The sequence below is a fragment of the Daphnia pulex genome, chromosome 5, assembly GCF_021134715.1.
Source record: "Daphnia pulex isolate KAP4 chromosome 5, ASM2113471v1".
Lineage (NCBI taxonomy): Eukaryota > Metazoa > Arthropoda > Branchiopoda > Diplostraca > Daphniidae > Daphnia > Daphnia pulex.
Window position 1 is genome coordinate 8938843 of NC_060021.1, and position 20326 is coordinate 8959168.

Here is a 20326-nt window from a genome sequence, read left to right on the forward strand (position 1 = left end):
AACAAATTGCACACAAAATCTATCCAATTTACATACGAATTCCTTTGTAATTGTCGAAGAAAATAGCTGTAGCTGAACTGTTGACAACGAGCCGCAATAAGCACATATCAACACAATATTCTTTCACGCCATCTATTAGACACGTCCAAAACTCACTATCTAAAGGACCGGCTTTAGATAGTCACAAAAGTCACAAAAGTAATCAAAAAGACCATTTCTGTTTGCTTAAACTGGCAAGGAGTGCTTAGAATTGTGCAGAGAATAAAGCTCACTTGCTAGTTTTATGCAAATTTTCCGGAAGTATACCGGAAGTAGTCGATAGCGCCTCAACCATCGGGCTGCCGACAAAATAAACCAGATATTCGTGATCTCCATGAAATTTGGGGTCGATTAGATGTGATTAAAACGAAATCCAGATTTTGGCCAAAATCGAGAATTTTCCTGATGCATAGAATTTATTTTCATGAGATCATGACAACGATCTATCAATAAAATGTGAACGATATGATGATACATTAAAAAGAATTAAAACATGGAGAGTGAAAAAATGGAGAGATGGAGCAACTACAATACGCAATTACAGCACATGTCACATATCCACTTCGATTACACTTACACGACACGATTTCGTTAAGTTCATACAGTTTGAGTACTGGAGCTATCCTTATGCGGGCCCCAGTAGGCCTTCATCCCTGTCAGCTGCGTGAAGGTGGTTAGAGACCACTCTCATTGACCCTTGGATGGCTGCAAGTCGACTCTTCCGCCTGAAACGGCGCCACGCATTAGGTTGAATGTTGAGGGAGTTGGCCACCGCGTTGTTGGACGGCATCCAGGAGCCCAAAGCGCCGATCACCACCGGAAGCGTCGGTCCAAGATGACCATATTTGGCCACTTTCCGGTCGAATCCAGCTTGTAGGGATTCCGGAGCATCGAAAGGTATCGTCACGTCGATGATGAGCTGCGGTGTTGCGGAGGTGATGACGATATCTGGGCGGAGGGTAGTGTCCGGGAACACCTGGTTGACACGAATCGTGTGACCGGCCCTGCAGATGATTTTGGCCAGTTCCAGCAGAATTGCGTCGTGTCGCCGTCCGATTTCCGGAAGGTTGACCCGGCAATGGCTGGTCACGTGCGACGTGGTCTCGGCGTCCGTCCTGCACCTTCGGCACTTCTTGTCAGGAGCCGAAATTCCAGGTGTGCCGAAAAGAGGTAGGATGGATAGTCGGCTGCGATGGATCAGCTTCCATTCTTCGAAGTTGAGTTTGGTGCGTGATGATGTGAGCCTGGCGATGTCGCTCGACGAGTCCAAAAGGAGACCTCTTGCCACTCTTCCCTGGTTTGAGGCGTTGGAGAGTTCGGTTGTCCATCGGCCCCTGATCACCGTCCTCAATCCGCGGACAGCCTTGTTCGACAGGCAGGAGACGTCATCAGCGATCACTTTTGAAAGGGAACTATCGCTGGATACGTCGATCCTTGCGTGAAGACGCCTGGCTGCTTTTCGCGTTCGAGTCCATGTGTTCGGACCGCACCCGTAGAACCGAGTGTCGTACAGGCCCCCCTGTGTTGAGCCAGACAGGAAGTCGGAGAGGGGGAGCGGCACATCCGTGGCTTGGTCAATACCCCTGGAGACGGTTTTCTCAAGTTGGGCTCTGGCAACGAGACGGACAACTTGATCTTTGCTGTCCAACAGTTGAACGGCCCTGGCAATCGTCCACACATCAGCGTCTTTTTTAAGCTGAGAGGCGCCAAGCCCCCCAGCCCTCCGGTCCGCAAACAAGAAAGCAGTGTGGGCTGTGTGTGGCACGTATGCCACTTGGCGGAGGAATTCCGCACACCGAGTGTCCAGCTCGTCAAGGAAGCCCCTCTGTACGCGGCCAGTCGCCAGGTGATGCGAGAGAGACGGCAGGAGGTGCGCACGAAATACCTCCAGCTTCTGCCAAGGAGCCAGCAGGGAGTCCGCAATCTTGACCAGCTTCTCACGGAGGTCTGTGGCTGGTCTGAAGGTGAGCTTAGTTCCCATAGGGACGCCAAGATAATTTTCATACTCCCCTACATCCAGTGCCCGAATCTGGACACCGTTGATGGAGAGCTTAGTGGACGTGCTGGCTCTCCCGTTGGTAATGGTGAGAGAAGAGCACTTCTTGGCATTGAAGCGGAGACCGAGAATTGAGGCTGTCGAATTCATTCCATCGATAGTCGATTGTAGGCTGGTAGTGTCGGAGTCGGCCGCAGAGATGTCGTCAGCATAGGAAGTGGATTTCAGGCGAGTATTGAAGAGCTGGAATCCATGGGAGTTCGCCTTGGCCCGGCGGACTAGAGGCTCCGCTGCAAGATTAAAAATTATGGAGCTAAGCCCATCGCCTTGGCGGACTCCGGATGTCGGTCTCACCATCACCAGCTCCTTGCCGACAACGAAATGGAACTCGTTATGTTGGTAGATGTCGGTAAGGATGCTCCTTAAGGCCGGAGGGACTGGAAGACTGCAGAAGAGTTGGTTGAGGTAGTCGTGAGGAAGTGATCCAAAGGCATTGGCCAAGTCCAGCCAGCAGATTGTTAAGTTTCTTTTCTGGGACTTGGCCTCCTCGATGGCACTCTCGAGCAGCATTGTGTGCTCCTGTATTCCGTGCACCCCCGGGAGGAAACCTTTCTGCTCTGGTGAAAGCCACTCGTTGCCGCTGGCCACTGTGGTGATCCGGGAGGCAATGCATCCGGAGAAGAGCTTGTACAGCGTTGAGAGGAGTGAGATGGGCCGGAAGTTGCTGTAGTCTTCAGTCGACCCTTTCTTGAAGATCGGGATGGTTCGGGCCGATTTCCAGCACTTCGGTACACCAAGGCGCCACACTGCGGCATAAAGGACCTCCAGCAGGCGACATTCCGGATCCAGACGGGAGATGTCCTTGTACTCGACTCCGTCCGCTCCTGGGGCCGTGTTTGAGGCTCTTTTGAGTTTCCTGGCAATCTCAGATCTTGCTGGTGGGCTGGCAAGATGTTCGAGCTCTTCCTCAGATGGATTAGCCCAGCTGCATCCATCGTACACCCGCCTCGCTTCAAGTACTGCTGCCTCGGACGGGCGGGGCTGTTCATATGCACCCTTCAAGAAGTCAGTGGCAGCCTCAACAGTGCCGGTGTAGGCCTGGGAGGTCTCGCCCAGCACCTTCCGCACAGCTCGTTTCGGGAATCGCTTGAAAAGGGCTTGGATTCGGCCGGCCTCTTCCTTCTTCTTGGTGTTGTCTTTTTTTTTAATCCGCTGTTGTTGTCTTGACTGCTGTCTTCTATGAGCTGCAGGACTGTTCGGTGATCGCTCCTGAACCACTTGCTTTCGGCTGGCAGTAAGATCATCCGACTTTTTAGTGAGTCGATGCCAGTCGGCAGCGCAGCTTTCTGTCGCCAGATCCATATCCTCACGGTTGGAGCAGCGTAAGAAAACCGGGGCCCAAAGGTTAAAGAAAGCCTCAGCTGGAGATAAGGTGGAATCGACGGTCTCCTCCGCATCGTCGTCGCTCCCATCCGATTCCGTTTCGCTATCAAGTGGCATAGTGATCACGATTCCAGCACTCCGAGATGGTTGATTGCAGCGGAGTGAAGCGTCCCCAGAGAGGTTGGTGTCAGAAACTTGTGTTGAGGTCGGAGGCTCCACTGGATAGGCAGCCCAACCGGTTGCGTCGAGAGCCCGTTGTGTTGTTAAAAGAGGAGATGGGTCATCAGAGAGTTCCCTCTCAACGCTGGTGAGGTTGTGATTGGCTGGTAGAGCGAGAGTGGCGGCTTGTGAAACCGGGAGCAAAGAAGGAGCAACGGCTGATGATGTTGGAGGCGAGTTGTTGGTGACGCCATGGTTGTTGATGTTTCCCCTCCTGTGCTGACGGCCCTCGGCCAGCGTGGTCGGCGAGCGACGTTCCGGTGGTGGGGACCAGGAGTCATCACTGGCTCCTGAAGCAAGATTTCCATCCGGGGTCTCAACAGCCACCAGCTGAGCAGGAGCAGGTGAGAGCGGAGTGGTGCTAGGAGCCGAAGCGTCTGTCCAAGTTGGTGAGATGGCCGGCGCAGCTGCCGGTTGCCTGGTAGAACTAGATGGCCGGCATGGAAGCGAACAGTACTGGCGGCTACGCGAGGTTCGAGAAAAGTAGTTACAGCAGGCTGTGCTACGACAGCGGATGAAAGTCGCGGCATTCGTCGATGAGCGGCCAGGAGTGGTAGCAGGGCGGCCGGACGGAGATGGAGCCCAAGATGTGTCGAGGCTTCTGGCAGCTGGAGAGCTGGAAGGAGACTCGGTGTAGATTGGTGGGGCAGCTGGTAGGCTAACGGCTGGAGCTGGAACGACTGATTTATGGCCACGGCCCAGACGCTTGGCAGCTGCAGTAGCGATGACTGACGGGTAGCAGGCGGCCGAGCAGAATTTCTTTCTGTTGTTGGAGCTGAAGAAAGTGTTGTTGCATGCCTCGTTCCCGCAAGCCTTTTCCATCTTAGAAGAGTTGGTGTAGTAGAGTCGGTGTAGTAGAGTCGGTGAGGTAGAGTCGGTGTAGTAGGATCGGTGTAGTTGAGTCGGTGTAGTAGAATCGAAGAGAGCTGTAAAACGGAGAGACGGCTGGCGCCCAGATGATCAGTAGATAGTAAAATTCTTAAAATTTAGCTTGCCGGAGGAATAAAAATATGATGATAATAATGATGATGATGTAGGGAGCGTCGAGAGACTCCGTTAGTTGAAGTGGCTTTATTCCTTGATGCCAAGTATCGTCCTTGCATGCCCCAGTGGCAGCTGCCATCTGGTGGCGTTGTTGGAGTGCTGGATGGAGGCCACCTGGTGGAGAAAGTTGAAAACTCGGGCCGTAGCGTTGAGCAGAGATCAGAGTAAGCAAATGCAGATAAATGGATGAGAGGATGGGTCAGCTCGGACAAAAATCAGCAGTGGCGTAGATTGATCATGCGGAGATGAAGACGAGCAAGCGATATTTTAAAACCTGCCCATTAGTTGAGTCCAGTGGAGCAGTATCAGCCGGGGCAGCGGTGAGGTGCCGAAGAGAGTGGAGATAGAGAAGTTGTCGTGGCCGAAAAGTGGTTGCAGCCAAGATGTGCGGTGTGGTGGTGGGAAGCGATGCGGTGATGGCCAGCTGCGGTGGAAACCAAGCTAGACAAAATGCGGCAGCTAGGCTAAAAATCGAAGTCGGAGCACCGGAGTATTAGCTCGGGCACTGGAGTAGAAGAAATAGCCTCGGTGTAGTAATGGGAGCGGCCAAGAATAGTCGGAGCACCGTAGATAGTTCGCTGGGCAGCGGAGTAGAGTTTTGCACGGCATACAGGTGTAAGGCGCAAAACAGTAGGAAGGACCTCTAGCGGCAGAAAGTTGGAGCTTGGGCCGGGGCGTCGGACTGTCAAGATGGATTGACACAGTAAAATAAAACTTGCCCAAATGCACTAAAATCACGGCCGAAATGTGGGGAACACTTAACTGCACGAGTGGGCGCACTTTGGGGCACGAAAAGTCAGGATTTCTCACAAAAACAAGCAAGATCTTGGGAGCTGTTTTCATGCACGACCGAACGCTGCCGTAGCAGACGACACCTTCTTTGGTTGTTACCTCTGTCATTTGGATGACATATTCACTTATTCAGTAGGATACTAGGATCAGTCTGTGCTAGGATTTATAACACAATAGTTCACACTAGGCTGCATGCCCCTTACACAAATTTTCCTGGAAATTAATGAGAAATATAAGTTATTTAACACATATATGGAAAAGAACACATGCCCAACAAATTGCACACAAAATCTATCCAATTTACATACGAATTCCTTTGTAATTGTCGAAGAAAATAGCTGTAGCTGAACTGTTGACAACGAGCCGCAATAAGCACATATCAACACAATATTCTTTCACGCCATCTATTAGACACGTCCAAAACTCACTATCTAAAGGACCGGCTTTAGATAGTCACAAAAGTCACAAAAGTAATCAAAAAGACCATTTCTGTTTGCTTAAACTGGCAAGGAGTGCTTAGAATTGTGCAGAGAATAAAGCTCACTTGCTAGTTTTATGCAAATTTTCCGGAAGTATACCGGAAGTAGTCGATAGCGCCTCAACCATCGGGCTGCCGACAAAATAAACCAGATATTCGTGATCTCCATGAAATTTGGGGTCGATTAGATGTGATTAAAACGAAATCCAGATTTTGGCCAAAATCGAGAATTTTCCTGAACTATAGTTCAGGAAAATTTTCAAAACCGGAAGTACGAAAACGTACAAAAAAAAACATGAACTTTACCACAAATTTGACGAGGATCACGAATATGTGGTTATTTTGGACGTCGAATGAATATTTACTGAACTACTGACTGAAATGAGGAAACCGGAAGTAGAAAAAAAATACACATAATTAAAAATCTAACAAGTGAGCTTTGTTGCTGAAACAGAAACTGACAGTTACCACCCAAAATTTTTTTGAAGTAGCATTGAGAAAATTCTACAGAGATGTGCAAAGTAAGCGCATTTAAACTGATTCTAACAGGTAAAAAATGATCAAAGGCTATGCCTGCCGTCTAGCGTCAGAAAGAATACACGTTTAAATGTAACATGAAAACAATGTCCGCTCTAGCTCGTTGACATTGAATTGAAAGAACTGGCAAACAAAGGTAACAAATCATTTTGATACTCACGTTATTCTCCATGCAAAATTCATCAAAAAGCCACCACGCAGCATCACACATCACAAAAGACGAAATCCCCAAGGTGATATTGAACGCTACTTTAACTTCTACACTGAGGACAGAAGGCACTCAAAACAGATATCCGTTCATGTTGTCTGCAAGTGATTCCAGACGTTTCAGTAGCTGGGCAACAGTGCTGGATATTAGACTGCTGAAAGCAGAGGGAAAACACCCAGTTGGTGAGGTAAACCTGCCAGTTATTCATATTCAGAATGTGTTATTCATTGTGGCATTCTACTAGGCTACATACTACAAGGCAACAGCAAATGTAAAGTCAATCACAAACGATGGTGAAGATGAAAAATCCTTTCCACACTACCCTATCTGACAACAACAGCAAGTTCCTGGCTCATTCGATCCCCACTCTAGGGACTGGGCATCTAATTTAATTAATAATCACCTGTATCACTTAGCTTTTTTATTTATTTTACCTTGTCTGTGATAAATCTTTCTTTTCTTCTGTAGGTTTTGATGACCATTGATAATTGGAAAGCAGCATTTGAATGTGACGGCTTGTCTGGCTTCGTCTGCTCCTAAGTGACAGAGTACACATAAATTACTTTAAAAAATCAAAACAAAATCAGATTAGGATTTCAAGGTAAATTTAACCGGTTTTAAATAATACTAGGTCTAGGTGCAGACTGCACCCTTAAGTGCTTGTGAAACCTTAGATCAAACAGCCAATCCAATAGCGCAAGCTATGTCTTCTGAAGCCAAATAGTTTCTATTTGCAAGGTACTTATTTTATCCAGCATTTTAAATTATTACTGTGGCATATAATAAGCTGTTATATGGTTTGGAAACTGAAGAGAGATTGCTGGAATTGAAGACTCTTAATTTGTGTAGAAGTAGATAAATTACAAGTGCATAACTGGGCTTTCTTCTTTTCTGTGCCCTCATTTCCCTAACTACCTACTAACCAACGCTCGCCGGTGGTCACTAACCTGCTGTGAAAACCAGGAAGAGGGGAGGATTGTGGTCGAACGGGTTTATAGAAGGCACACGATTTGCGCATGGTTTTAAATTCGTACAAACAGTTTTTTAAATTGTTTTGATAACAAAATTTAGAATTTGTCGTTGTACTGTACTTGTTTATTTATAACATTACATATTTACAATTTCAACGGTTAATTAAACATATACATAATTTATTAGTTATGTCATGTGTTAAAATTTCTTTTATCCATACCTAATTAGTGAATTTCAATAATAATTAACCTCACTTTTTGAGATATGAGAATTAATTTTTCTTCCCCTCCCCAACTTCCTCCTCCTTCCTTTCCCAATCGCGAAGTTTGTTTATTATTTGCTTGGCATAAAATTTACCCATATTTCTGTTTTTGTTTCTTCTCATCATACAAACGATATAGACAAAATTTCAATTAAACAAAATACAGGATGTAATGTAACTTCTGTAACACGACACCAGCTCCAAGGAACATCCCCAGAGTTTAACTTGATGCACAAAAGTCTTTCACCAGCATAGACTGCAATAACAAACCACATTGGACTGGAACTATGGAAACATAAACCTATAACCAAAATTAAGTGAAATAATTAAGTAAGTAATCTTCAGCATCAATGGGAATAACGGATGAAAAAAAAATTACTGGTGCTATGGTGACTAAGTAATGTAGTAACTCGGGGCAGAGGAATACTTTGGAACTTCGGTGTATAGGTCGGAGCAGCGTAAGCAGTGGTGTAATAATCGGGAGCGCTGCTGGTGTAGTACTTATGAGCCTTAGTTTGGTAGTAGCTTGGAGCGCTTCGGTGTTGTAGCTAGGTGTAGTGTAGGTTGTGGTGTAGTAAACTGGAGCATCCGTGAAGTATTTCTGTTCAGCGTAGCACGAAAGGGCAGCTTTTGGGTAGCAACTCGGGACTGCGTAATACTTGGCAGCCTCAGTTGTGGTTGTGTAGATCGGGAAAGAGTAGTTCTTGGGCGCTTCGGTGTAGTATTCAACCGTTTTGGTGGAGTAATGAGCTAAAGCATCGCTGTAGTAGCTGGGAACAGAGTAGTATTTAGGAGCATCGGTGTAGTAAGTACCTGAGGACAGAGTATTACTTGGGAGCCTCGGTGTAGTAGGATGGAGCAGCATAAGTAGTCGTGTAGTACTCCGGTGCCTTGGTGGTGTAGCTCGGGGCAGCGTAAATTGTGGTAATACTCCATTGCTTTAGTGGTGTAGTAACTGGTCGTTACGTAAGTTGATGTCGTGTAGAAAGGCAGCGGCGTTGTGGTTTGGTATTCACGGATACATCGGGACACCAATGGTCGACCCAGCCATCAACGATACAACACCCGACAGCAGCACACCGCTATAGTTAACTAAACAATTAGTTTAAACATTAATATTCGAGTATAACTGGCATAATAACAAATAGAAAAACGTAGGATTGATACAAAACTTTGTAAAACACAGAATATTTACGAAAAAAAAAAATGTGGAATTGATCCGATATTCCATGTAAAAACAGAAGATTTACCGATGATTGCGTATTGGTTCCACGATGAGGAATGCAGTTGGTGACAAATGGGCACTGCTGTTGTTGCCGTGTGGGAGATGCTCGCTCGACTGTTTTATATAACCTTTTCTCTATCCTAACGATTTTTTTCTCATCCTAACCTCTTCAGCCTTGCGGCTATTGTACCTACTTGATAGTGATGAAACATGTTCCTTTAACACCCATCCTCTACACGACTGCATGACACGTTTTCCGTAATGATCTCCGTGACCTTCAAGCGGGAAGGACATGCAAACTGGCATTTCCTTCTGCAGGTTGACGTTGCTGGGGATGGGTCTAGAACAACCAAAATCAAAATGAATACCAAATGGTTATGTAACACGTCCCGTTCTCACCCAGCCTCTACATCACTGCATAACACGTTTTACGTAATGATCTCCTTGACCTTCGAGTGTGAAGGACATGCAAACTGGCCTTTCCTTCTACAGGTTGACGCTGCTGGGGATGGTCCTACTACAAAAAATGTCACAATAAATACCAAATGGTTATGGCTTAAAACTCACTTTATACCAATTGACATTTGAGTCATTTGACTTGTTTCTTCGGTGAAAGAAATCTTCCATTTCGAACCGTTTGAAGGAAAGTCAGCTTTTTTAAAAATATTCCTCTGCAACTTAAGTTTCAAACACATGTTCCATCGATTATAATCCATATTTCAAATTTTTTCTTGGCGATCACCTGTAAATCATGGTTAAAGAGATTAAGGCAGCATCCCCATGTTGTCCAGTCTGATTGGAATCTTGAGTAAATGTGATATAACAAGCAAAGTTAAGTTACACTATACAATCCCTTAAAGGAATCTATGGTTAGTAGTATAAGCTTTTCCACCTTTTAAAAATTTACTTCACTCCGATGGAAATTAGATGGTAATCATGTAAACCACATTTCCATAGCAGACTTAACTAAAAATTCTACAACAGAGATAATCTACTCTCTCTCTAGTCATCAACTAAATCTTTAGCATTACAATTTAAAACTTGATTAATCCAAGCAGAAATTACCATTTTTATGACGGTGTCAAAAATGACACCGTAATGAGAGTCTATACCATTCTACCTATCCATTCCTACCATTCCACCATTCTTACCTAACTAATAGTACCTGTTCAAGTGTTCATGCCTCTTTCTATACCCATGGTAATGAGTAGAGAACCACTTTTACTCAGCGTCTCGAAAACACATAACCAGGCCATGAGCCAGCCACACTCTGAAAAGGGAAAAAGGCTAAAGGGGTAAACAGGGAACTGAGGTCGACGCGAGTCCATCTAGCGCTCGCCCTACAAACAATAGCATTAGTGAAACAGACAGAACGCGACAATATGTTAACTTTATTTTAAAAATGTTTTCCTATTCTTCAATGTGCCTTGCATGTGATTTTATCTATTCCTGTCTGAAGCTAAATCTGTCTGTTTCCCTGTAGGTTTCGATGGCCATTTGATGTTCAAGCTATTAATGGAGGTGCTGCCCAAAACAGATGACTTGAACAAAATAACGCAGTATTTTAAAAATTTAAATTGCTTTAGAGATGTTTGTATTTAAATTACAGAATATATAAACTATACTTCAAAACTAGAAAAATTTCAATAAACTGTGTGGAAAAGGTTTGTTTTTTTAGTTTCATATAAATAAACTTCGATCAAAATCTGTTATAGGGTAATTGTGGAGTAAAATCTTAAATAGTAGATTACTTTTTCCAGGCAGCAAGATTCATTCGTGAAATTGTTGACGATTTGCAGTTAACACGAGGATTCCTGCAGAAACGTTAAACAACGTGTAATATTGAAAAGTAGCTTAAAGTTAATTGAAAATTGACATACGTAGGTGAAGGATGGCGGAAAACTAACGGCTGAACCTTGAATAAATGGTCAGCGTTGTCACAGATGATCGCTGCTAAACTCATTTTACGGATTTCTTGCAACTGAGCTACAAATACGCAGATGAAGATTAATAAAACACAAGTTCTAATGCAAACCCGAAGGTTTTTAAACAACGTGTCAAGTACCTGATGAAAATGAATTCGGATGTCCACCGTGTTCGTAGAAGAAACGGTCTCCATCCTTCAAACGTGCAAATTGATCAGCAATTATACACGAGAAAACAGGACCGAGCATTGACCCAGGTAAATGGCGCTCAACTAGGCCACCAATAAAAAGGTCAATGTCGTTGACAGAGCGATAAACCGAAGCCAAACGATCCACTACTGAACGATCCATGACTTTCAAGAGATCCTGAAAATTGGTCATAGGCGACAATCCGCAAACTTGACGGTACTTGTTGTAACCAGGAAGGCCGTGTTCACGTCCGCGCCATATATTGAGAGCTACAAGATCCAATCCAAAATCTGTTTTTGGTCTTTTAAAAAACAAAAAAGATAAAACAATCTGTGCAAAATTTCTATGTCAAATTACATGAATTTAAATGTGAAAAAGATTAGATACCTTTGAAAAAGATGATTCGTTACGTCCTCAGAGACCCATTCGTCTACCTTTTGGGGCCACTGGTCGATCATTCCTCGCAATACAGCGTCCAATATGCCAGCTTGGCGAAGTAAAGAAGGATTGTTGAACCAGTTTCGCATCAGTTCCACTCGGACTTTACCGTCTTCCTCCACTAAACTGCATCAAGAAACATTTTATTTTAACATACAATTGCGACGACCTTATTCCCAGTATATTTAACCACGTACTTCATTGCACCCTGGATGAGAGAGTGTCCCATACGGAAGGCAGCCGTGGCAAATTCGTTCGTAATTGATGGGTTGGCATTCTCGTCGTAACTTGAAGAGTATCCAGTGGTTTGCGGCGTGAGGCCATAAGCGTCCATCGTTGTTCGACCGAGTAAAGACGGAAGGAATTCGTTGTAGGTGATGTGCTGCATCAAGGCACCAACAATGCGTCGAGTTTCCTGATAAAGAACTTCATCATTCCAATGAGGGTTGATAGCAGCCAATTTGTTCGCAAGTAAATTATGCTGACGCAGGAAAATGATGTGCAACGATGTAAGTGTCATAATTTGATTGGTACGCACATCGCCTAGGACAATGAATTTATAGATACTTAAATAGCAATATTTATAAACATATTATTTAGAGTACCTGATACAAAACAACCAAATCCAGGAGCCTTGCCAATACAACTTTTATCTTGAGGATTTTGGGGAAGGAGAGGCCGACCTTCAATTTTGGAGATTTTCAGACGACCTCCTACAAACTGACGCAAACTGGCAGCAATAACGGGTGATGGTCCGTATATATGTGAAGCATCGATAAAATGAGTAATTTCATTCATTTGTTCCGCATAACCCATTCGACATTCTATCCGAGGAGCAATCATGGATCGAACGAAGTTCAAGCATCGTACACCTCTGGGACCATAGAAAGGATCGTTGGCTGGAATGTCAATTGGGAAGCAGTGAGGATGGCGCATTTCAGGTGGAATGATCCCACCCTCTGCAGTGCAGCATTCAATGTTGGATTGATTGGCTAAAATTTTAAAAATAAAAATAAGCCATTGTTTCAAGCCACATGAATATTTTCACTTGATTTTATGTTTACCAGTTCGGAACGATGGGACATGGATCATATCATGATCCACAAACTGCCCCCATTGCATAAGCATATGCGTCATATCTACAGCTGGATAGTTTTTATCTGTAACGATTATATTCCTGATGACACGAACATTGGGAAGTTGTTTTCCCGAATTACCGATTTTTGGATCCCATATACCTACCAAACCCAAACCCCAAAATAATGTGTTTAAAAAAGTCGCTTGATAAATGCTTGTCAAACTTACCATCACCATATTCCGGTGTAGCTAAGCGTTCGAGTGGCGTTAATGCGCTACCCCAAGAAGGTTGTTGCAAGTTGTTGCAAGTGCCGTCAAAAGTCCGATATTTTGTAATTACACATACCGGGAGTCGAGGACATGTATCCTCTAACAAACTTAATCTTGTGTCGATCGTTTGTAATCCAAGTCCAGCCTGTTCTGGTGAAAGTAGTAACCTGTAAGGAACAAGTTAATCCAATAAGTAAAAAGAAGTTCTTCAAATTATTAACTCGCAAGTACTTGTCCTGCAATCGTCGAGCAGCGTTAACGACCAACAGGGCTTTGTCGCTTTGAATGCGGGACATTTCTAAAGGAGCCATATTAGTTGAGTGCCCCCAAGCCATTGAAGTTTCACTCATCATAACTTTTCTACTGCTTAGATTTTCTTCGATCTTCAACAGAAGTATAAAAAGTTAAATCTTTCCAACCAACGAATAATTTAAAATGATGTTCATACAGCGTTAATTTGAAGCAAATCAGCACGAGCTGATCGGGCGGATTTCTCTAAAATTTTCGTTGGAACAGATTGCACAGGAGGGAGCAGGCGAATTTTATGGATTGTTGGATACTTGGTTGCTACAGTTATTTAGATAATAACAAATCGAAAAAAAAAATGGGATTGAATATCAAACGTGTAAAGAACTAATAAGACTAAACAGTTTCACTTACATTTCACGTGAACAACATCTGGACAACAGAGCCCAATGAACCCTCGAGCATCCGAACAAGGTTTCGATGAATGCGTACGAAGTTCGTCATACCAAACGGAACACTGGGTAGCCGGCTTACAGGCATACTGAGGTCCACATCCACCATTAGCGACAATGGCAATGGAATTTGGACTTGGATGACGGGCCAAAATAGCAATGGGTAAAATAAATAAAACCCACAACATTTTAAATTCTGTTTTTCTAACCGAGTGAGCTACTACTCTTCTTTAAGAAATAAAATAAAAACATGAATTAAATTGCTTCAAGAATGATTCGCCGTGTACGAAAATGCAAAGAGTCCTTTAAAAAATTACAAAAAAAGGAGAAATATTAGCGCACTACTATACGTTCGGAGAGTACTGTATCGAATAACAACTCCACTGTTAGCATGCCTACTTAAATAAGAAACCCCGTCTGTTGCTTCTGGTATGTAGCAGGAATTAGAAAGTGTGATTGAGTTGTAAGTTGATTGATATCTAAATGAGCTTTCGATAGTCATCCTTTTATAGGGTAGGATAAGAAAAGTTTCCCCTTCAGCGAATACCATTACTATCTTTAAGTAAAGGTGTGGCTTGCGGGAATTTTGCAGCCGATCTAACACAGTTTAGCATATAAAAACCGAAGACATCGTCATTTGCATTCAATGCAGTTGGTATCGGCAGGTAGGCTATTGGAAAAGAACGTCTGCGGCTTTACTATTCCTTCATTCCTGACACAACAAAAAATAAAAAAAATGGGTGACATCAAATAGAACATGTCGATACCGCTATTCAAGGTTCTTGCTTACGCCCTTTTCTGTTGGTCGTTCTTACAACACGCGAAAGTGATTTCGTCAACCAGGACACATTGTTGAAGGTAGTTTGAAAACTGTTTTAGGTTTGACTACTACCTCAACAGTCCCTGTATGTAACTGATTAAAAGAATGCATTTAAAATTGTGTATAATTACATTCCGTTTAAGTTTGAGAGGAGCACGTACAAAAACACTATCCCCGGCGCTTTTTTTTCTATCGCCATGCATTTAAGTTACAACCGCGATCGACTGTGAATATCCAAGTAATCTATCCACGAGTTGACCTGGATTTGAAAGTAAGAGTAAAATTGGAATTAATATTGACAACGTATTAAACATAAAAATGTTCCTTTAATTAATACAATACAATGACTACAATTTTAGCTTGTAATAAAATTTAAAAAAATGTTGTGACCTAGAAGTTAATTCACGCGTGAAGGTGCAATATGCAACCACTCTCCAATATATAGGTTACTTCGATGGATGTCAATCGTTATAGAGAGTTAGATCATTGTAACCGTCACACTCGTCACCAGTCTACACGAAAACCACAAGAACCGCAATAGCCGTTCTCATGTGTATCTGTCGCCTGTGAGAGTGTCTGTCAACATAAAACCAGTGCATCCATAGAAGATAAATCTAGAATTTCAAACGTTTTTTGCTTCTATTTAAACTATGTAAATGATTTGATACACATGTTCATGTAATGTTTACAATGCAAAAAAGAAAGCTACTACTGTGTAAAACTCAATTAATATGGCAATGTTATTTTTTCTCTACACACACTTAAGCTACAAGAAACGTCAGCAGTAAACATATGTAACCTTGTGACTGTGACATGGCATGAGTAGCTGTAAAAAAATTAATTCTAATTTAATTCCAAAAAAACCTGTTATGGGAAAGCGACAATGGACCACATAGACACTAGTCCTTTTAACATGTAGACACTAGAACTTTACAATAGAACATAAACATAAGTCAGTTATAGTGTCGTCAAAAATTTACATTTTAAAATTTAGCTAGGTCTAGTGTCTCTACTTCTAGTTCTAGCGTCTTCGAAGACATTTTAAATTTTAACGTTATAAAATTTACAAAATCCAAATTAAATTTTTTAATTCCAAATTGTCAAAGTTTTAACATAGTTTTAAATACTGTTTAGTTCTAGTGTCCTATAAGCTATTTCTAGTGTCTCCTTAATTTAAAAGTTAAAAAAGAAATGTTTGTTCTATTGTCTTCGATAACACTATGAGTGTTAAATGTTAAATTTATTTTTTAAATTTCGATTCGAGATTTTCGATTTTCAAAAATATCCTCTTAGAGCCTGGTGTACTTAATGCTGCCATCTAGCGATAGGTTGGCCAACCCATGTCTGAGTGCACAAGTGCAATATATCGCACAGGTCTGGCGCCACTTTTCCTCTCGCGCTTCCCTATTACGCTAGTGTCGTCTGGTGGGGAACGGCGACAACTCTATTTCTGTCAACACCATTCTGCATGCAAAAGGACTTATGTAGTGCTCATGTAATCTCAATTGTTATTTTATTATTAATCTATGCATTTTAAAGGTACTACATCTTCTAAATCCCTAAAAACTCAGTGAAGATGAGACTAAGGTTACAAGAATTACACCATTCCCCCCTAAGTCTCAGGAATACATAGACATTTGCAGCAGTGTGTACGTGGTAAGCAAAAAGAATTGTTGGTGTACAGCATTAATACATTTTCCCTTTATAACCAGGAAAGATTATTATACCCCATGCTTCAATTGAATGGATTACCAGCATATTTTCTGAATATATGGAGTGGTAGCATAGCATATACTAAATTCGAAGATGCAACACGAAGAAGAAGCTGTGCATTTGTGGAATTTTGTGATTCCGAGTCAGCTGCCAAAGCTGTCACAGTAAGTGTTCTTTACATATTTAGGCAGTAACAATTAATACCTAAATGGAGACAATGCTGAGAGCTCATTCAAAAATTTTATAGGAATATGCAGCCTCCAGCGAGTATCATGTATTGACTGAAGATCCAGGGCAGTCATGTAGTATTCAGGTGTTTGATGCAGAGTGCGTAAACTACTTTCTAATTGAACAATTGAAAGTTGTTCACTTTACCTTTTTTATTTATTTTAATTTGATTTTGTTCTTACAGGAGCCAAGACGAAAAGGGGGACAAGAAGAAAACGAGCACAAAACTAGACACGCGGAGGAAGCAGATCATTTCCAAGTTCCGTGTGTTGAATGCTCAAGAAACATTTTAAATATTATTTGAGAAATACAAATTTTTAAACACGCACCAATGCTTGTAGTGTACCCGTGTTAAACTTCAATAAAAAAGATATGATAGTTCAAAAAATGAGAATTTATTAGTTCGTTCACTATTAACAAAAGGTTGACTCTTTGTATTTCAAATTAGGATTCCGCGTTGATAATGTAGTGTATTAATGCAGTATCTTCCCTATTTCATAGATGGAAGTCTGAATAGCATGAGCTAGAGCATGATAGCTAGCGTCAGTTTAAACATCTTCCGGCATGAATTAAAGGTAGATGCATATAAAATGCAGTGTTTTTTAACTCATATTCGGGTTCCGCGTGAAAATCTGAGTAAGAACATTCATCTGATTACTATTGGCGGACGGCTGCATTAGCATGATTTGCGTCAACGTGAAAAATCGTTCGACGTGAATTACAGGCACACGCATACAAGAAAGAGTTTTTTTGAACTCATATTCGGATTCCGCGTAAAAAGTTTAGCATAAATTATTGTTTTAGTTATTTTTGCGTTATCCTGTGCAGCACGATGTGCGTCAGCGTGAAAAATCGTTCGGCGTGAATTACAGGTACACGCATATAAAATAGCCAGTTTTTCAAATCATTTTTGAATTCAGCGTAAAAAGTTGAGTCTACTTCATAATTTTCATCAATATTAGCGGCAGCCTGCAAGAGTTATTCGTTTTTGACGAATTTTTTCATAGAAACAAAACGACGCAGTTCTCTTTTATTATCTAGGCGACCTTTTTTCGAAATTTTTTTTTGTCGCAAACGACAAATTCCCCCCTAAAATAATGAAATTAACACCTGATACTCAAATTTAAACGCTGAATCCATAAATGAAGTCAAATACCGACTTTTTTTTATGCATCTACCGTTATTTCACGCCGAACGGTTTCTCACGCTCACGTAAAGCACGCTATACACTACAGGCTTCCGCCAATAATAATAAAGTGATAGTTTTTACGCAAGTTTTAACGCGGAATGCGAATATGAGTTCAAAAAAACTCTATATTATATGCATCTACCCGTAATTCACGCCGGATGGTTTTTCACGCCGACGCTCATCATGCTATGCAGGATAACGCAAAAATAACGAAAGATATGAATTATGCTCAACTTTTGACGCGGAATCCGAATATGAGTTAAAAACTATATCTTATATGCATTAACCCCCGTAATTCACGCCGGACGGTTTTTCACGCCGACGCTCGATCTATGCAGACTTCTTAAAATAATGGAAAAAATTACACTACACTCAATTTTTCACGCGGAATCAAAATTTGAAATAAAAAACAGTCTAACTAACAAGTGAATTCTCATTATTTAAAATTTATATCTTTTATTGTTGTCTTTTATTATGTATTACATGGATACACTACAGGCATGTTAAGTGTCTTAACGAATTTGTATTTCTCATTGTAGCATTTAGCATTTTCTTGAGCATGCCGCACCATGGAACTACAGTGTCTAGAGGTTCTTCCAGGGTTCTTCCGTGTCTAGTTTTGTGCTCGTTTTCTTCTTGTCCCCCTTTTCGTCTTGGCTCCTGTAAGAACAAAATCAAATTAAAATAAATAAAAAAGGTAAAGTGAACAACTTTCAATTGTTCAATTAGAAAGTAGTTTACGCACTCTGCATCAAACACCTGAATACTACATGACTGCCCTGGATCTTCAGTCAATACATGATACTCGCTGGAGGCTGCATATTCCTATAAAATTTTTGAATGAGCTCTCAGCATTGTCTCCATTTAGGTATTAATTGTTACTGCCTAAATATGTAAAGAACACTTACTGTGACAGCTTTGGCAGCTGACTCGGAATCACAAAATTCCACAAATGCACAGCTTCTTCTTCGTGTTGCATCTTCGAATTTAGTATATGCTATGCTACCACTCCATATATTCAGAAAATATGCTGGTAATCCATTCAATTGAAGCATGGGGTATAATAATCTTTCCTGGTTATAAAGGGAAAATGTATTAATGCTGTACACCAACAATTCTTTTTGCTTACCACGTACACACTGCTGCAAATGTCTATGTATTCCTGAGACTTAGGGGGGAATGGTGTAATTCTTGTAACCTTAGTCTCATCTTCACTGAGTTTTTAGGGATTTAGAAGATGTAGTACCTTTAAAATGCATAGATTAATAATAAAATAACAATTGAGATTACATGAGCACTACATAAGTCCTTTTGCATGCAGAATGGTGTTGACAGAAATAGAGTTGTCGCCGTTCCCCACCAGACGACACTAGCGTAATAGGGAAGCGCGAGAGGAAAAGTGGCGCCAGACCTGTGCGATATATTGCACTTGTGCACTCAGACATGGGTTGGCCAACCTATCGCTAGATGGCAGCATTAAGTACACCAGGCTCTAAGAGGATATTTTTGAAAATCGAAAATCTCGAATCGAAATTTAAAAAATAAATTTAACATTTAACACTCATAGTGTTATCGAAGACAATAGAACAAACATTTCTTTTTTAACTTTTAAATTAAGGAGACACTAGAAATAGCTTATAGGACACTAGAACTAAACAGTATTTAAAACTATGTTAAAACTTTGACAATTTGGAATTAAAAAATTTAATTTGGATTTTGTAAATTTTATAACGTTAAAATTTAAAATGTCTTCGAAGACGCTAGAACTAGAAGTAGAGACACTAGACCTAGCTAAATTTTAAAATGTAAATTTTTGACGACACTAGAACTGACTTATGTTTATGTTCTATTGTAAAGTTCTAGTGTCTAAATGTTAAAAGGTCTAGTGTCTATTAGGTCTAAAGTAGGCATGCCCCTGTTATTGTTGTGAGATCATGCCTAGTGATTTTACAGTCTGGCTGTAATGATACCATAAAATTTTAAAAAGATAAAGTTCACAATTAAGTACATACATACTTACATAGTCTACACATTGTCCCCACGAGCAGGTGACAATCAACAAGATTTGTTAATCAACATATCTTCTAGATAGTGTAGCATAGGAATTACAACAAGCTAGATAAAAGCAGATAAAAGTGATAAACACACTATGATGTCCCCTAAATTCAGTAGTTTTTCAACCTTTAAACTTTAAACGATAAGGAACCCACCATAATTAATAAAAAATCAGTAATGCATACCATTTTTGCAGATGATATTCAGAACATCTTCTTGAATCTCATCTAGATGTTAAAGTGGAAATGCACAAGTTATTTCTCAAGGACACTCTATGGGAAAACATGAAGTTATGCTATACAACCAGAATAATACCACTGAATACCCTTCAATAAAAACATATGCAGAGCACATGTTCTTTATTTGTTCTATACAGAACAAAACAAATCACACAGCAACTGCAAAGCAATCATGGCGTCACGACTCACGATCCTTCAACTCTTCAACCTCAACCTTTATGTTTTCTTCATTGTCTAACTATCAATTTCACCGAAAACACGGTTGCATTTATTAAATTTGTCTTTCTTTTGAAGTTAATATTTATTTTCTCTTTTAAAATACTATAATTA

The 20326-nt window shown here is 41.4% G+C and overlaps 2 protein-coding genes and 2 long non-coding RNA genes across 13 annotated transcripts; 1 reads left to right on the top strand and 3 right to left on the bottom strand.

Annotated features, from left to right (window-relative positions):
• Positions 1–1637: 1637 nt before the first annotated feature.
• On the bottom strand, positions 1638–4459 carry LOC124194833. Its single transcript, XM_046589218.1, has 3 exons — positions 3289–4459; positions 1925–3231; positions 1638–1700 (listed from the first exon to the last, which is right to left on the bottom strand). The coding sequence occupies exons 1-3, from the start codon at positions 4457–4459 to the stop codon at positions 1638–1640; spliced, it is 2541 nt and encodes an 846-aa protein (XP_046445174.1).
• A 4308-nt stretch (positions 4460–8767) lies between these two features.
• LOC124194304 lies at positions 8768–10415 on the bottom strand. Of its 4 annotated transcripts, none has more exons than XR_006874724.1 (5): positions 10321–10415; positions 9723–9897; positions 9555–9672; positions 9181–9495; positions 8768–9022 (listed from the first exon to the last, which is right to left on the bottom strand). It is a non-coding gene; the product is annotated as an uncharacterized LOC124194304 (long non-coding RNA). The 4 variants fall into 4 exon arrangements; XR_006874723.1 differs by having other exon boundaries at positions 9723–9958; XR_006874722.1 differs by having other exon boundaries at positions 9730–9958; positions 10307–10415.
• A 317-nt stretch (positions 10416–10732) lies between these two features.
• On the bottom strand, positions 10733–20210 carry LOC124194301 (chorion peroxidase-like). 6 transcript variants are annotated; one of them, XM_046588427.1, is made up of 14 exons: positions 19943–20210; positions 14734–14831; positions 14543–14665; positions 13715–14456; positions 13503–13621; positions 13286–13437; positions 13013–13221; positions 12772–12945; positions 12313–12699; positions 11905–12250; positions 11657–11833; positions 11221–11570; positions 11036–11141; positions 10733–10969 (listed from the first exon to the last, which is right to left on the bottom strand). In XM_046588427.1, exons 4-14 carry the CDS (start codon positions 13938–13940, stop codon positions 10903–10905), a joined length of 2313 nt encoding a protein of 770 aa, XP_046444383.1. In that variant the 5' UTR covers positions 13941–14456; positions 14543–14665; positions 14734–14831; positions 19943–20210; the 3' UTR covers positions 10733–10902. The 6 variants fall into 6 exon arrangements, with proteins under 6 accessions (XP_046444383.1, XP_046444384.1, XP_046444385.1 ...); XM_046588428.1 differs by having other exon boundaries at positions 13715–14055; positions 14152–14456; positions 14543–14831; XM_046588429.1 differs by having other exon boundaries at positions 14543–14831; positions 19943–20029; positions 20083–20209.
• LOC124194303 lies at positions 15745–16841 on the top strand. 2 transcript variants are annotated; one of them, XR_006874720.1, is made up of 5 exons: positions 15745–16056; positions 16112–16228; positions 16285–16449; positions 16533–16612; positions 16698–16841. It is a non-coding gene; the product is annotated as an uncharacterized LOC124194303 (long non-coding RNA). The 2 variants fall into 2 exon arrangements; XR_006874719.1 differs by having other exon boundaries at positions 15937–16228.
• Positions 20211–20326: the final 116 nt, after the last annotated feature.

Excerpts from the sequence above, each read along its gene's own strand:
- LOC124194833 (XM_046589218.1), bottom strand. The coding sequence starts at position 4,459 with ATGGAAAAGGCTTGCGGGAACGAGGCATGCAACAACACTTTCTTCAGC. Across the intron at positions 3,232-3,288 it reads TCAGGAGCGATCACCGAACA|ACAACACCAAGAAGAAGGAA; the intron begins GTCCTGCAGCTC and ends TTAAAAAAAAAG. Across the intron at positions 1,701-1,924 it reads CTCCTTGGCAGAAGCTGGAG|GGCCGTTCAACTGTTGGACA; the intron begins GTATTTCGTGCG and ends GACGATTGCCAG.
- LOC124194301 (XM_046588427.1), bottom strand. The coding sequence starts at position 13,940 with ATGTTGTGGGTTTTATTTATTTTACCCATTGCTATTTTGGCCCGTCAT. Across the intron at positions 13,222-13,285 it reads GCTCGACGATTGCAGGACAA|GTTACTACTTTCACCAGAAC; the intron begins GTACTTGCGAGT and ends TGTTCCTTACAG. Across the intron at positions 11,834-11,904 it reads CTCATCCAGGGTGCAATGAA|TTTAGTGGAGGAAGACGGTA; the intron begins GTACGTGGTTAA and ends TTCTTGATGCAG.